Here is a 16,670-nt window from a genome sequence, read left to right on the forward strand (position 1 = left end):
TTCAAATCACCTTTAGTTACCATGGTTACTGATGGATTTGTGATGTCTTTTATAGCAGGTATTTGTTGAAACTGAAGTTGCAGAGTATTTGACAACTATGTATAAAAGGTCAAATATTTTGGCTACGGGTGCCATCTGAATATTAATGTAGTACACTTCAGTACACAGTACAGAATATATCAGAGAATTAAAAAAAAATCCAGTGCTGGAATGCTATAGAACTATAAGGAATATAAATATTTCAAGTTACGTTTTGTTTTTGTATTATTGGAGACATTTGTACAATAAAGATTAAACAGAAGAAGTTTACATTTATTGTTCTCTAGGATTATATATCTGGCATGGAAAACTGCATCAAATCTCTACAAAAAGATTTATTTATTTTTATTGACTTATTTTGTGGCTGGTGATACAGTTAGGGTAAAGATAAAAAATTTTTTTATATATAAATGTCTATATATACACTGCTGTTCACAAGTTCGGGATCAGTATGATTTTTAATGGAGTCTCTTATGCTCATCTAGGCTGTATTTATTTGATCAAAATATACAGGAAAAACAGTAATATTGTGAAGTATTTTTGAAATTTCTAATATTAGTTTCCCATTTTAACATACTTTAGAATATAATTTCATTCTGTGACACAGCACTGAATTTTCATCAGCCATTACTCCAGTCTTCAGTGTCACATAATCTTTTTTTTATTCATATATATATATATATATATATATATATATATATATATATATATATATATATATATGTATATATATATATATATGTATATATATATATATATGTATATATATATATATATATATATGTGTGTATATGTATGTGTATATATATATATTTTTTTTATTATTATTATTATTATTGGAACCTGTAATACTTTTTTCTTTGATTCTTTGATGAATAAAAAGTAAAAAATAATTTTCTTTTCTAACAATGCAAGTCTTTACTATCACTTTTTATCCATTTAACACATCCTTACTGAATAAAAGTATTAATTTCTTTTAAAAAAGAGAAAGAAAGAAAGAAAGAAAGAAAGAAAGAAAGAAAGAAAGAAAGAAAGAAAGAAAGAAAGAGAAAGAAAGAAAGAGAAAAAGAAAGAAAGAAAATCAATTGCTGACCCCAAACTTTCTGAAGATTTCTGAAGGATCATGTGACACTGAAGACTGGAGTAATGATGCTGAAAATTCAGCTTTGCTTCACAGGAATAAATTATGTTTTAAAATATATTAAAATAAAAAATAATTTTAAATAGTAGTAATATTTCACAAAATATTTTTCTGTATTTTTAATCAAATAGATACAGCCTTGATGAGCACAAGAAACTTCTTTAAAAAACATTAAAAATCTTTATAATCTTTCACTGATCCCAAACTTTTGAATGGCAGTGTATGTATATTCCCACACGCAAATTCATATATCAGGTCTTGTAAATATTTACACAAGCAATGGTGCTAAATATTTGTTTAAATGTAGGTAATTTGTGATTGAAATTCACCATCTGTGTTTTTTTATGGACTGATAGTACCTGTAGCCACTGTGTAGTGAATATTTTATTTTTCCAGTTGACCAAAATAGTTTTCTTGGTGATATAGAGACAGAAGTAGGGAGGGACAGCAGATAATTTTGCAGTGACTTCTTTCCAAAATTTAACCTAGCAACCAGGGTGCACAACCAGTGCACAATATTGAGATTGCAGCGCACACATTTGTTTGAATCTGTCATTCCCATTTTAAACTATTCGTTTTGTGTTAGGTGTGTTATATCTATCACTTTATATTGGATTAGTTGTATGTTAGTATTTTGTTTTATTGTTTATTTTTTGGTTTTGTTTTTTGCTGGAACTGAATGTATTTAAACAAACTTGTTTCCAAAAAGATTTTTACAAAGCAAAATTGTAATTATGGATGACTGGATGAGTCATGGAACATTTTTGTATTTATTTATTTATTCATTTATTTATTTATTCATCCAAAATCTTCTAAAAGTAGTTTTTGTAATGTTATTCAGCACTTTACTCAGTCGTCCTCTAATGATTGGGATTTTTTTTTTTTATATTGATATGCAATTAATTGTGACTAATTAATCAATCAGCACATAATGTAGTTCATTCGAAGCAACTGGTAAATGTTTAAGCATTTACAGCCTTTATACAGATCATTACACTGGCCTGATCTTGTAAATTTCAGCTTGGAATTTAATGGTTAATAGTCTACTTGTATCTTTTTGCTCATATCCACATTTCTCCAGTGCTGATGCATGGAATATGAGCAAGAGCTTTTAACGTTCCCTGGAGAAGTATGTTAAGCACTGGAATAATATCATACACTGATCTGATATGGTTAGTGAAATATTTTGTCAGTGTTATAAACCTCTAACTTCCTAATGGGTCCATTTCTTAGTGTTTCTTGAAACTGTGGCAGGTTTTGACAGCACACCACTGCAGTCCTGCTGAATATTTCATGACCATCTGTAGAGATATATGGCTCTGATTACATGGGCCAATAAAAATAGTAGTATGCTAAAACCCCTCCTTTTGCCATATTATACTTTTACTGCTGATTATTCAACAGCTGTTGATTTCTCTTAGCTGCAAAATTTAAATTAGTTTTGTTTTTGGTTCATCAAAGGTTACTACTAATTTCAGGTGAAATGGCTTAAGATCAGCATTTAGGTGAAGTGGTTATCAGAGTGAGGGTCAGAAAACTTATTATTAGCTTTCAGATCAATGTGCATCTGCTTTCCATGCCTGCTGTTTTTCTGTGAATAAAGAAAAGTGCACGAAGAGAGAGCGAGTTGGAGGAGGTGTCTCTAGAGAGTGTGTTCATGAAGTGCTTTGGATTGTGCATGCGTTAAGATGGCAGACACAATGTGCATGCCAATGATGAGGGGCTCCACGCTCACGCAGCACCACAGAGAAAACACACACTCTTTCTGCATCACAAATACATTGACTGGTGGGCTCTTGATGTTCACACACACTTATACACACGCTCCAGCACAGGTATGCTTGTCCAGTGAATAGGATGTTGACAGTAACACACATGCACACATGGCAATTGCACCCAGTCTCATTATGAGATGAGAATGGCACCACTACGTAATTGAAGGAATGTGTCTTGTACACCTGAATGGTGCAGAGCAGGATGAACTATAGAGACAGAAATGAGGGGTGGCATTCTGCAGATGATGACAGAATGAAAATGCATGAGATTTGGGAGAAGAAAAAAAAACACACAAACAAATTGATAATGTCAGCTGCGGTTGCCGGTTCACTCCAGGGACAGGAGAGAAAATGTCAGATTGAAATCAACGTGTTCCCACCGCTGTTTCCTGCTTCTGAAATCACCTCATTTCCAGACCAGTCAATGACATCCTGATAACAGTAATGACAGCTTCTAATGAAAGATGGATGAGATCTGCTTATTTCTATTGTGTAAATCGATAGTCCTGTTTTTATTGGAACAAGGAGGTGAAGTAATTAGTGACCTTAATGACTGTACTGGATATTCAGTTTCATCTGTTTCTTTTATTGGATGTATTGACAAAGTCATAAACAACTGACGTTAAACTGTCCTGTAAAAACTGGTGTGACTGAATAAAAGAGAGAATGCTTTAGTATTTGTTTATTCCCAGCTAAATTCTTATTGATACTGCTGTAATGAAAGTACCATAATATTGCTTTGTTTTGTGATTGTGTTTTTCATGATGAAGCCATGATATTCTTGTCAGTATGATTTAACTGTCATTGTATATGCATTCAGTACCATATAAAAGTAGCACTGTATTTTTATAGTGTCACTGTATCAAGGTACCTCAGCAGTACCATTTTGAAATGAATCTCTTAGGAAGGATCTGAATGCATCATTCTTTTTTTTTTTTTTAAATGAAACTAACAAAATGTGTTGAAATGTGATTTATCTTTTCAGGAGTGTCTTTTAACAGTGTATATACTCAGATTTGGAGGGTGCTACTGCATCTTGCAGCTGATCCATTTCCAGATGTCTCTGATCTGGCCATGAAGGTTCTCAACAGCATCGCATACAAGGTACAGACAGACATTCCTGGGAGCCTAATTACATCTGCCCCATTTCACTGTGCTCACATATTGCTAACTGCTGTTTCTTTCTTATATCTATATATTTGTATTTAGTGTTATTTCATTTGTAAGTGTTACAGGTCCAGAACATATTGTGCTACAAGTATTGTAGACTAGAACATTGTGTTTTATTCTTAAAGAAATATTCCAGGTTCGGTACATGGTAAGCTCAGACGACAGCATTGTAGTGTAATGATTCCACTTGTTCCTCCTTTTTTATTTCTTTTTTATGGTTTTACAGTGTGCCATAATGATAGAAAAAGGTAGATTACTTTGAATGGGAGAACTATGAGTATAGATGCCTAACCTAGTTTTGTAACACATATTTACTTTGTCACTATTGTGACCCGATTAGTGTCATAAAAGGTTTTAAACTTATATTTAATAATTTGTTGATGCCAAAAAAACACCACAACAAAGCAACCAATAAGTAAGAGGTATATTCACAATTTAACTTAAACAATGGAAATAAAATGCAGGGGCAAATTAATAAAACGTCCCCATGTTTGAACTAAAATGAATGATTAATAAAACATGCATCTTTTTCCCACATAATTATTATAATTTCTAATATTTGTATTCGTGAAAATATTAAGTAATGTGACAATACTGACATTTAGCATAGCCTATAAATTCATGTAGTAAATAGGCTACCACTTTTAATGGTCCACTGCAAAGTAAAGCACTTTTTTTCTTTTTTACAGCAAGAATGATATAACATAGGATTCAATTATATAAATAATACTGCACACCTGTTGAACGTGTAAAAATCTAAAATGCATTGTAGTACTGTGTAGCATCCAGTAAAACTTGAGCACAGGCTCACAGTCTTGGCATTTGCTGCTTGAATTTGTTCTAAATAACAAATGCACATATGTTCATAAGTGCTATAATTGTTTCTGTGAACATTAATTATTTTAAGACTGTTTTTCTAAGATTATCCACCAACTGCAACTGTCAGATCTAGCCCATTGGCAAGAAGTTGACTGCTTCTTGCAAAAATGCACTTTAATACGTTTACCCGATAACTTGTCAATGTTGAAAGTGCTGCTTAGCCGTCAATATCTGCAAATGCATTTTGCAAATGTATACAAGGTGTTTATTGTGTTTGAACTAGTTTTGAGTATGACACACTTGGCAGTGAAAGATCTGACGAGAGCATGTCTGTAGAGAGCAGCATATTTTTGATGAATGTGGCAAAAAACTATCAAGGAAAGGCTGTGTGGAATGCCCTTATATAGAGTTGGTTTGGGTGTGTTTTAGGAAAAAGACTCCTAAAAAGAGGTTAAGAAAAATGTATGTGCTTAATGGCTATGAGTGTCGAGTAATCATTCAGTACTATGGTATATATCAAAGTTCTTTTATTAACATCTGATATCTTGCAATTCCATACTGCCACGGGTCCTTTTTTAAGATTCCAGAAAACATGCGCTTATGTGTCTAACATGTCCACACATACACAAGCCCACATACAACATCTGAGCCTTATACGCGTCCTATTATTAAACTTTCCACATTCAGCCCTGTTTGTTATGAAGTAAATGCAATTAAAAAGAAATGGCTCCCTGTGGCCTAGTAATATGAGCAACCGCTCTGAGAGGCACCCGTAAGTTAAGAAGCAAACAACCACTGCTGACTTCTGTCTCTGAGTATCTGCTATTCAAGCTGTGTCAGTACCCTGCTTCCTCTGAGACTCCTCATATATGGCCGACGAGTCCCTACACACGTTGCACAGTGTTAGCGCATAACATTCCGCTAATGAATTAGCCTGAGCACAAACAGTACTTCCACTCACAGACTTTTTATGTTCCATCCTGAGACCCCCCCCCCCCCCCCCCAAAAAAAAAGCTTTGTGAATTTAGTATTTTTTCATGTCATTACATTGTTTAGAGCATTAGAAAAAAAAATTAATTTCAATTTTTGAAAAATGATATGCATCATATAAACATGCATCATAAACATCATTTTAGTCCTAGTGTCCTCCACAGTGGACATGTATGAAATGATGTCCTGCTTGTCCAGTGACAATTGGCTTTTTCCAACATCAAGCAGTATATATATATTTTTTAATTTACATTGTTTTCTATGTAGCTTTACTATTAAGAATGCTGAGGGAACATTCATTCTCGTCAGTTGTTTCGTACAGTTCCATCTCTCATATGTTTCATTGGTAAGTCTAATTAATTATTTGTTTGTTAAGAATATAAATGAAACAGATCAAAAAGATTCACGTGAATATTTTGTTAATTTGCTGTTCATTGCTATGTATTTGATCTTTTCAATCTTTTTTTCACTGTAAATGTGTAAATATGAGGCTTGTTTTTATACTAGTGAATATAAATCAGCAGTTTGATACTGTACCATTCTGATTTTAATTTGCTGTGCTGTGTACTAAACTAGCAGATCTTCAGTCTTCAATTTAGTGTAGTTAGCTTTTTCTTTATTTTTCTTATTCTTTACTCAAAAGTGTAGCTTTAACTGCTTCAAATTATGACTAGCTAGTAGCTTCACTGCCAAAGCGCTTCCTCAAAATTACATTGCTCAATGGTTTCCAGAAGTTCGGCTTAACTGCTAACTTAAAACAGTGGCAAGCTTTACATGGCCATTTTTGGTTTTTGATTTTGGGTTTCTGTTCATTGGAGTTCATGTAAGTTCATGTAAATTTTGCTGAATTTACTTTTTCGAATCCACCTTCATGATTTTGCCAAAAGCAACACTTAAAAGTTACTTAGAAGTGGCATCCTATGAGGTTCTCAGAGGTCTGTGAGGCTTCACTAATTAATATATTTGTCATAACATTACTCTCAGTTTGACATCATCTGGCATAAGCAAGATGCCGAGAGACTCTGGGAAATACACAGTTACTGCAGACTGATTCGCTTTTTCGCTTTACTAAAAATCTTCTTTTCATACACCATACTGAGCTATGTTTTTATGTTGAAGCTTGAGTGTCGATATAATCCCCTGTTACAGAGTTCAAACTGTAGAGAGGAGGGGTAGTCGGAGTTCCCAAAATCCTCTGACAGAGTATCAGACATTCCTGCTTGTTATCTCAGGTCTGCTTGCATCATGTCTACATCAGCTTGAGCCTGATTGCAGCCAAATAACTAACAATGGAATTTCGTTTTTGAAACGGAGTTTTAAAGGTTTTTCTTTTTTCTTTTTGAGTGCCATCTACCTAAGCACTTCAGTTCTTTTTGTTAGACACTGATTAATGTTGAAAAGTCTCTAAACCATGATTGCAGAACTTTCAAAGGTTGTTTAAATTTCCAATAATTGAACTTGTTTTGTCTTTGACCTTTCTTAAGTTCCTGAGCAGCAGGTGACAATGAGTGCCAATTTGTCATGCTGACATTTGTGCTGTGATGCTCAGATAGACCTGCTGAGTTCAGTCAGTGCAAAATAACACACACACATACACCCCTCTATCAGAGCCTGTTATGTTCTAACTTATGTTCTAGTTTACTCATACTAGCACTAAAAGTACAATATAACTTCACTGATGAAAGGAAAGTGCAAAATTTGAAGTTTGCAGAAAGACAATACACCACCACTGAGTGATATACTACTTCAATACAAAATTGCATCTTGTTACTACAAATCCTACTAAAAAACTGATAGAAATGATAAATCATTCAAGCACTTTTGACATTTTTTTTAACTACCAACTGCATGCTATTTAGGACAGCAGTGCATTCAAATAACTAACTTTAATGATCTAGGATCTGATTTTTCATGTTTACACTTCAAGTTTATAATTTCTATCTCACTTGAGAATCAGATAAGAATTTTCATAAATTATTAACAGTGTGCAAGTAATAAGTAGTGTTGTTTATTGGTGCTCCACCCCCGTGACACTGCGATGCCTCTGCTTTTATCCTTCTACATTAGATCTTGGATTTAAATAATACAACGCATTTGGATTTAGAGGAAAACATAACAGCAAACTATGAAATTGTGTTTGTGCTAACTACGTTAAATAAGAAGTATAATTTTAGGGCATCATATATGCTCATGATGCATGGCTTTTCTAAAAGGTAAGCATCTTAATCATCAAAATGCACTGTGACAAGCTAGGTGTGGGGAAAAAATCAAGTTGAAATGCATTTGCCCTTAATTTAGTAATAAAAAATATAAAAAAATGTGTAATAAAAACAAATTATTATAACTAATATTTTTAATGTGTGAAGCATTTTTAAAGTATCATGCTGCTAGCTTATCACCATAGTGGCTACAAACTCTATTGAAGACAATTTTAAGTACAGAACATCATGGAAGTATTGCTTTGACACTTTTAGTGCAGACACCCTCAAGCCACTACGGTGCTTAATGTCAGTGGACACTCAGTCTTATTGCAAGGCAAATCGCTAGATTTTGGTACATAACTAGTGTCTCTCTTTTATGGGGTTTGTAACTAAGAACCTAAATAAATGTAATTATTTATATCTGATTTATTTGGTCTTATATATAATTTTTTCTCTCTCCTCCAGTCCCTATCAGTAATTATTCTTTACATTTATATAATCCGTATCATATCTTTTCTATATTTATATCTATTTTCTTTTTAACTTAATGAATCTGTGGGAGACAAACACAGTCATTTTAATGTTTGATCTGCAGCCCAAACACAGAATAACTTTATTTCCGTCTACTCAATCATGATGAATCTGCCTCTCTTTCGCTTCCCAGCAGGTTTTAGCATATAAATCACATTAGCACATCTCTCCAGATGGCAATGAGAGGATGGGATTGTTAACTAGATTTAGATGAAGCAGATAAGTCAACTTGCTGTGTTTTTATAAACAGCACATTTTCAGATTTTTACCCTTTTAGGCATTGTTATGAGGAAGAGTTTTGCTGTTAGTTTTGTCTCTAAGATTGCAGCTCAAACAGAGATGCATTCTCAATATTTGCATACATAAAATTTTGCTACATTTTACTTACAATACTACGGGGCCACCAGAAAGTTTTTTTTGTTTTTTGTTTTTTCGTAGCACTTAGATACAAAACTTTTAAATGGCACAGTAGTCACTGTTGTACAGGTACAGTAGGTGGTAAATTTAGACTGTTAATGTAGGGTTTCCTTGAATTTTTGCTGCTTTTGTTGTAGAGTACTCAGGACTATGTTATGCACAGTTTTAGACTTTTACATTTTGTAATGCATCTGCCTTCTACTACTACTTCTCACATCAGGCCACCATGAACGCTCGCACACAGAGGATTCTGGACTCAGGATCTCTGACTCAATCAGCACCTGCCAGCCCCACCAGCAAAGGAACACTCATACATCAAGCAGGGTGAGTAATAAATACTTAAATACAGGTCCTTTTCAAAAAATTAGCATATTGTGATAAAGTTCATTATTTTCTGTAATGTACTGATAAACATTAGACTTTCATATATTTTAGATTCATTACAACACAACTGAAGTAGTTCAAGCCTTTTATTGTTTTAATATTGATGATTTTGGCATACAGCTCATGAAAACCCATCTCAAAAAATTAGCATATCATGAAAAGGTTCTCTAAACGAGCTATTAACCTAATCATCTGAATCAACTAATTAACTCTAAACACCTGCAAAAGATTCCTGAGGCTTTTAAAAACTCCCAGCCTGGTTCATTACTCAAAACCGCAATCATGGGTAAGACTGCCGACCTGACTGCTGTCCCGAAGGCCATCATTGACACCCTCAAGCAAGAGGGTAAGACACAGAAAGAAATTTCTGAACGAATAGGCTGTTCCCAGAGTGCTGTATCAAGGCACCTCAGTGGGAAGTCTGTGGGAAGGAAAAAGTGTGGCAGAAAACGCAGCACAACGAGAAGAGGTGACCGGACCCTGAGGAAGATTGTGGAGAAGGACCGATTCCAGACCTTGGGGGACCTGCGGAAGCAGTGGACTGAGTCTGGAGTAGAAACATCCAGAGCCACCGTGTACAGGCGTGTGCAGGAAATGGGCTACAGGTGCCGCATTCCCCAGGTCAAGCCACTTTTGAACAGAGAAGCAGCACTGGACTGTTGCTCAGTGGTCCAAAGTACTTTTTTCGGATGAAAGCAAATTTTGCATGTCATTCGGAAATCAAGGTGCCAGAGTCTGGAGGAAGACTGGGGAGAGGGAAATGCCAAAATGCCTGAAGTCCAGTGTCAAGTACCCACAGTCAGTGATGGTCTGGGGTGCCATGTCAGCTGCTGGTGTTGGTCCACTGTGTTTTATCAAGGGCAGGGTCAATGCAGCTAGCTATCAGGAGATTTTGGAGCACTTCATGCTTCCATCTGCTGAAAAGCTTTATGGAGATGATTTCATTTTTCAGCACGACCTGGCACCTGCTCACAGTGCCAAAACCACTGGTAAATGGTTTACTGACCATGGTATTACTGTGCTCAATTGGCCTGCCAACTCCCCTGACCTGAACCCCATAGAGAATCTGTGGGATATTGTGAAGAGAAAGTTGAGAGACGCAAGACCCAACACTCTGGATGAGCTTAAGGCCGCTATCAAAGCATCCTGGGCCTCCATAACACCTCAGCAGTGCCACAGGCTGATTGCCTCCATGCCACGCCGCATTGAAGCAGTCATTTCTGCAAAAGGATTCCCGACCAAGTATTGAGTGCATAACTGAACATAATTATTTGAAGGTTGACTTTTTTTGTATTAAAAACACTTTTCTTTTATTGGTCGGATGAAATTTTTGAGATTTTTTCATGAGCTGTATGCCAAAATCATCAATATTAAAACAATAAAAGGCTTGAACTACTTCAGTTGTGTTGTAATGAATCTAAAATATATGAAAGTCTAATGTTTATCAGTACATTACAGAAAATAATGAACTTTATCACAATATGCTAATTTTTTGAAAATGACCTGTATGTATTTCATTTGCTTAAAATCAGCGTCAAGACCATGTAGTCACCTGGAATGATTTTTTTTTTTAAATAACAGGTGACAAAGAAGAATGTAATAGCTTGTGCATCTCTCTTATTTTACTCTCCTTTGCATTTATTAAACATCATCCTGCTCCTTTTGGATTATGTTTATTGGCTGTGCTTGGCTATTGCTGTTAATTTTGTTTTAACATGCAGCATTGCAATGCATGCTGGCCCTGTTCTTTTGCAGCGCATTAATCTGTGTGTTATGGCCATGCTTGTTGGTGTTGTGCTTCCCACAGATCCAAACGCTCTTCATCTCCCTCCAGCGGATCTCCACCGATGCCTGGTGCCTCCAGCTCCAGCCTCACCAATGAAGTGCCCAAACCGCCGGTCCGAGAGGGGCCGCCCTCTCGTCCACCATACACACCAACTCTGGGTGGTCAGGCTCCCCACTCGCAACAGTTCCCACGCACCAGGAAGATGTTTGACAAGGGCCCTGATCAGGTAAAACCAGCTGTACTATCTTTTTGACATGTCAAATGATTTAGGAAAACTGTATTTCACATTCTTGTGGTTTTCCTTTTTTTGTGGCACAGACACAAAATGAATCCACTAACAATGAGACCACTCATTGTCCATAGCCCAGTGTCCAAGGCCTTGGATGCCTTCAATATTCATTTTATATAGAGCGTAAAACCTTTGTTAGATGGCTAGAACCTCAGTAGTCTCCAGTTAAAGAAGGAAAATTTCTCTCTGATGTACAAGAAACCCTTAAGACACATAAAGATGTGTCTCACCTCTGGATGAGAGAAAATGAGGACTATGGATGAACATAATTTAAATAAAAATATTTAAATATTTGTAATAATTTCTAAATTATGTAAATAACTCGAAATAACAAATAATGAAATCATTTCAAATGGAATTAGTATTTCATATTTATATAATTGAAAAGAACTGAACTGAGCTGGATGATGACATCACTAAATCAACAATGAACTGACTTTAACTGAATGTTCATATAACTGTTTTTGGCAATTGCATAAGAAGCAGAATAAAGCACAGAAGGCCGTTATACAAGACCTAATCACCCTGTCAGGGTTTATTTGGTGATTCAGTCACATATTGTCACTTATGTGTTTTTATATATAAATGTATATTTTATTATAGCAAGGATGAATTAAATTCCATGAATTTCCATTTTAAATAAATGCTGTTCTTTTGAAAAAAAAATTTTTATTGATCAAAGAAGTCTAGTTTCCATAAAATATGTATAATAATAAGTTAAATGTTACTCGATAATTATTAAAATTAACAGTTTGAACATTTATAATAATAAGAGATGTTTCTTGAGCATATTAGAATGATTTTTGAAGGAGCGTGTGACTGAAGATTGGAATAATGGCTGCTGAAAATTCAGCTTTGCCATCATAGGAATAAAGTACCTTTTAAAATATATAGTAAAATAGGTTATTTTATGTTGTAATAATAATTCACAATATTATTGTTTTTACAAATAAATGCAGTCCTGATGTGCATAAGACTTATTTCAAACTAAATTCAGTGATTAATGCTCATGACTCGTGGTGTTTTTGTTTAGTTGTCATGTAATAACTTTTGCCAATTCAGTTGCATGTTGTCATTTGTCTGTGTATTTCTCAGAGTGCTGAGGATGGAGATGAGACAGCTGCTCACAGGAGCTTCATCAGTGTGAGTTTACAGACGGGTCTTTGCGACTGGAGTGCCAAATACTTTGCTCAGCCCGTCATGAAGGTGAGTGCTGCACAGATCAGAAGTCAGATCTAATTCATTTACTTCTAAAGCAAACAAATTCAGTTAATGTATCGACTTCAAATCATTACTTAAGATTTAATTAGGCTGATTTAAACATGTTGATTAAGCAATTAAAAATTTAATGATATTTAGTAAATGGATGTGAAAGAGTTGGAGCCCTCTTCTAATATTATCAAAAAACTATTTGCCAGAGAGTGAAATGAAGTGAAGGTTAGTGATGAAGTGTCTCAGGATTGTGTGTGTGCTCATTTGCTCATTATGACACAAACAGTGGTTCAGTTCCAAAACCTAGTGAAGTCCTTGGCTGTCTACTGCCTACAGCCTTCTAGTCAAGAACAGCATCCTAACCAAAATGGAAACTGTGAGGTTTGGTGCCAAGAACCCAAACACATAGTTAGATTAACAAATTTTATTTAAAAAAAACAAGGCAGAAAACAAACAAGCTGACAAACACTGAGTCTGGGGCTGCCTTTACCAGCAAGGACACTAGGAGAAGTGAAAGCAAAGCAAGCATCAGATCCAGAAGAACAATCCAAAGGATGGAAATCACACAGGATACACAGGAGAAATCAGAGCCAGGCAGGAGGTAGTAATGTTATCAGAATTTTTACATAAAAATACACCATAATTTAGAAGTAATAGGCTTTTTTCTGTCCTGTTTTGACCGCCCTCATCAGATCGCTCTGTTTGAATAGGCGTGGCGGATTGTAGAGTCGGAAGTAAACGCCCACTGCTATGATTGGCTAAAAGTTATGAATGTTTCACAGCCTATATCCGTCACAGATGGACGTTGCTGTGATTTAGATTAAAAACGCATAAATACTCAGTACCTATCAAATGATCTGTAATAACAGACAAAGCAATAGTGTCTACATAATAATAAAAACAGTTACTCACACTTGTGTGGTGTGACATTACTGTCGGATCCAATATAGTTGACGCAGCATTGTCTTTCTGAAAATTCTGCGTGGAATTGTGCCTTGTCTGTAAACGTATCTGTGGTAAAATGAAGTGAACAAAGGACCAAGTTCTTACTGACGCGGTCTGGAACTTCCTGAAACATAAAGTTCATCCACTCTTTCCTAATGTTGGGATCAGAAGAAAGTCAATGCAAAGACTCTATTTTCCCACAACTGGCACTGCACAGCGTCTTTATGGCCATTTTGATATATGGAGCACATGACATCTTCCACTGAAGCCATGTTGACAGTCTGGCCTTCTATAACGACACACTAACTCAGAAATAGGTTAAGACCAAGTTGTGGGCATTTATTCACAAAAACTTAAGCAGGTAGGTAAACAGGTAGGTCAGCTTTATCAAGAGATGTAGATATATACCAACTGATGAATAAAACAGTTAAGTCAAGTCACCTTTATTTATATAGCACTTTATACAATACAGATTATGCCAAAGCAGTGTTAAACAGGAAAAACGTGTGCTGATAATGCTAGAGGACAATAAATTAAAGTAAATTTTTCAGTTAATGTCAGTTCATTGTTGATTCAGTGATGTTATCAAGCTCAGTTCAGTTCTTTTCAAATAGTGTCTGTGCAATCAAGTCAACAGTATTGCCAGAAATTTTGTCCCTAACTAAGCAAGCCAAAGGTGACAGTGACAAGGAACCAAAACTCCATCGATGACAGAAATGGAGGAAAAAACCTTGGGAGAAACCAGGCTCAGTCCGGGGGCCAGTTCTCCTCTGGCCAGAAGAAACTAGCATGGTGCGTTTAATTCCAGGCTGCAGTGCAAGTCAGATTGAGCAGAGGACTCATCTGGTTCTTGTGGTCTTGTGCCAATGACCATCTAGGTGACCAGGTCTTCACTGGAGATCTGTCTCTAGGGCTCATCAAAACAGGTAACAGTTACTTTCTTCTTACAGGGAACAGAAGGTATATCCACAGCGGCAGGGACTACAACTAAGGATCTTGGCATTACAGGTAAGTATCAACAGGTAAGTCTTTCTCTTCCCTCAGAGTCTTTAGTAAACAAGGAACTACAGCTAAGGATCGATTGCAAGCAAGAGAGAGAAGAAACAGGAACTATTACAGATCAGAGCCCTCCAGCAGGGATATATACAGGTAACTCCAGCATCAAACAAATCATTAAGTAATACCAAACAGCAGGACACAGGCTGACAACAGGAACAGGCAACTCATGACTATAGCTGCGTCCCAATTTAGAGACTGAATTCAAAGGCCACACCTTCACAGGCTGTGAATTTTGGACCGAGTGTTGTTTAAATGGGACTGTCTAGCCTACAGAGGATTTATATTGTTGCCTAGCAACTGTGACAGCTGCGTTTGACAACAGTAACTTTTGTACTGGACTTTTTTGAAAGTGATATTAAACTGTCCGAAAACAAAACTAACTGTTCTGTCTAAATATGTTCACTTTGGTCCATTTCTGTATAAAACGAATTTTATAAACTATATAAAATTGCATCTTAGTACAATACAATTTAACATTTGAACTGCTTTATTTTTTTTTATTTTTTTACGTGTGTAGAATTGGATATTCAAGTACGTTGAAACCCAGTACTTACGTTTAAAAGTGTAATTCTCTCAAAAAAAAATCCTGTCAACACTGGCACGCAATGGATTCTACATGTAGGGTAGGGTAAACTGCGAAAGGGGCCATCTGTTAAAGACTTCATTGCCTGAGAAATGCATTTCCAGGCCGCATTTTAAGGAGCCTTTGAATCAGGACAGCTTTTTGTCACACCTTTGTGATGCAATCACCCTTCAAATGTGGTCCAAACACTCTGATAATGAGACACAGGTAAGTCTTGTTAACACTTAGGAGACTGAGAGTGGGGGCGAGAAGGAGATAAGGTGAGAAAATAGTGAGGTAAGATATTGTGACCCAATTAAAGTTACGTTGTTCTGTTTCCATGGTGATGGCTCTCCCAAGAGAGTGTTTTTCTTCACCCGGTTTTATTTATTTCAAAAAGAGGAGAAAACCCTTTCTGCCTGTCCCCAGCCAAACTAGAGCTGCCAATCCTCATTGTCCCCAGAGGGAACTCCCTCGCACACACATAAAACTGCTGCTGCTGCAGTAATAAGTATGCTGTCCCATAAACCAATATTTAAAACACACAAACAAAAGCACCATGTTTTTACCATGCTATTTGGGCATGTTCCATGGTGTACTATGTAAGTACCATGATGTATAATAATGAAAATCCTTCAGAACCATGGTAATATCATCTAATACCGCAGCGACTACACTGCACCGCCACGGCATTTCAGTAAGAAAGGACTATATTTAGCAGTTGTTTGTATTTATGAAGTGAAGTGACATTCAGCCAAGTATGGTGACCCATACTCGGAATTTGTGCTCTGTATTTAACCCATCCAACGTGCACACACACAGCAGTGAACACACACACACCGTGAACACACACCCGGAGCAGTGGGCAGCCATTTATGCTGCGGCGCCCGGGGAGCAGTTTGGGGTCCGGTGTCTTGCTCAAGGGCACCTCAGTCGTAGTATTGAGGGTGGAGAGAGCGCTGGACATTCACTCCCCCCACCTACAATCCCTGCCGGCCCGAGACTCGAACCCGCAACCTTTGGATTACGAGTCCGACTCTCTAACCATTAGGCCACGACTTCCCCGACTCTCTAACCATTCTTCCCACGACTCTCTAACCATTAGGCCACGTTATCATGTGCAAATGAGAGTATTGTTTTGTTCTTTGTCTCTAAGCAGAGACATGGGTGGTGTGTGTGTGTGCGCGTGTGTGTGTGTTTTGTGTCCAGTCCTGAGGCGGTATATGCATCCCATCAGTATGTGATCAGTTAGGAGCACGCACAGCCTGTGGCACAGAACCGAGAGTAATACCACATGTTTCAACCATACTGCAAGAGAGCAGGACAATCAATAATCAATAATAATGTGTT

The 16,670-nt window shown here is 36.4% G+C and overlaps 1 protein-coding gene across 1 annotated transcript in view; it reads left to right on the forward strand.

The window, feature by feature from the left end:
- LOC306844463 (regulatory-associated protein of mTOR) overlaps nt 1–16,670 on the forward strand; it is a 285,322-nt gene that overhangs the window by 234,477 nt on the left and 34,175 nt on the right. Inside the window, exons 22-25 of the mRNA XM_079376622.1 lie at nt 3,941–4,059; nt 9,304–9,407; nt 11,275–11,479; nt 12,638–12,748. Of these exons, the coding sequence (XP_079232748.1) occupies nt 3,941–4,059; nt 9,304–9,407; nt 11,275–11,479; nt 12,638–12,748 (539 nt within the window). The remainder of the gene's footprint in view (nt 1–3,940; nt 4,060–9,303; nt 9,408–11,274; nt 11,480–12,637; nt 12,749–16,670) is intronic.

This window comes from Barbus barbus (genome assembly GCF_936440315.1).
Source record: "Barbus barbus genome assembly, chromosome: 25".
NCBI lineage: Eukaryota > Metazoa > Chordata > Actinopteri > Cypriniformes > Cyprinidae > Barbus > Barbus barbus.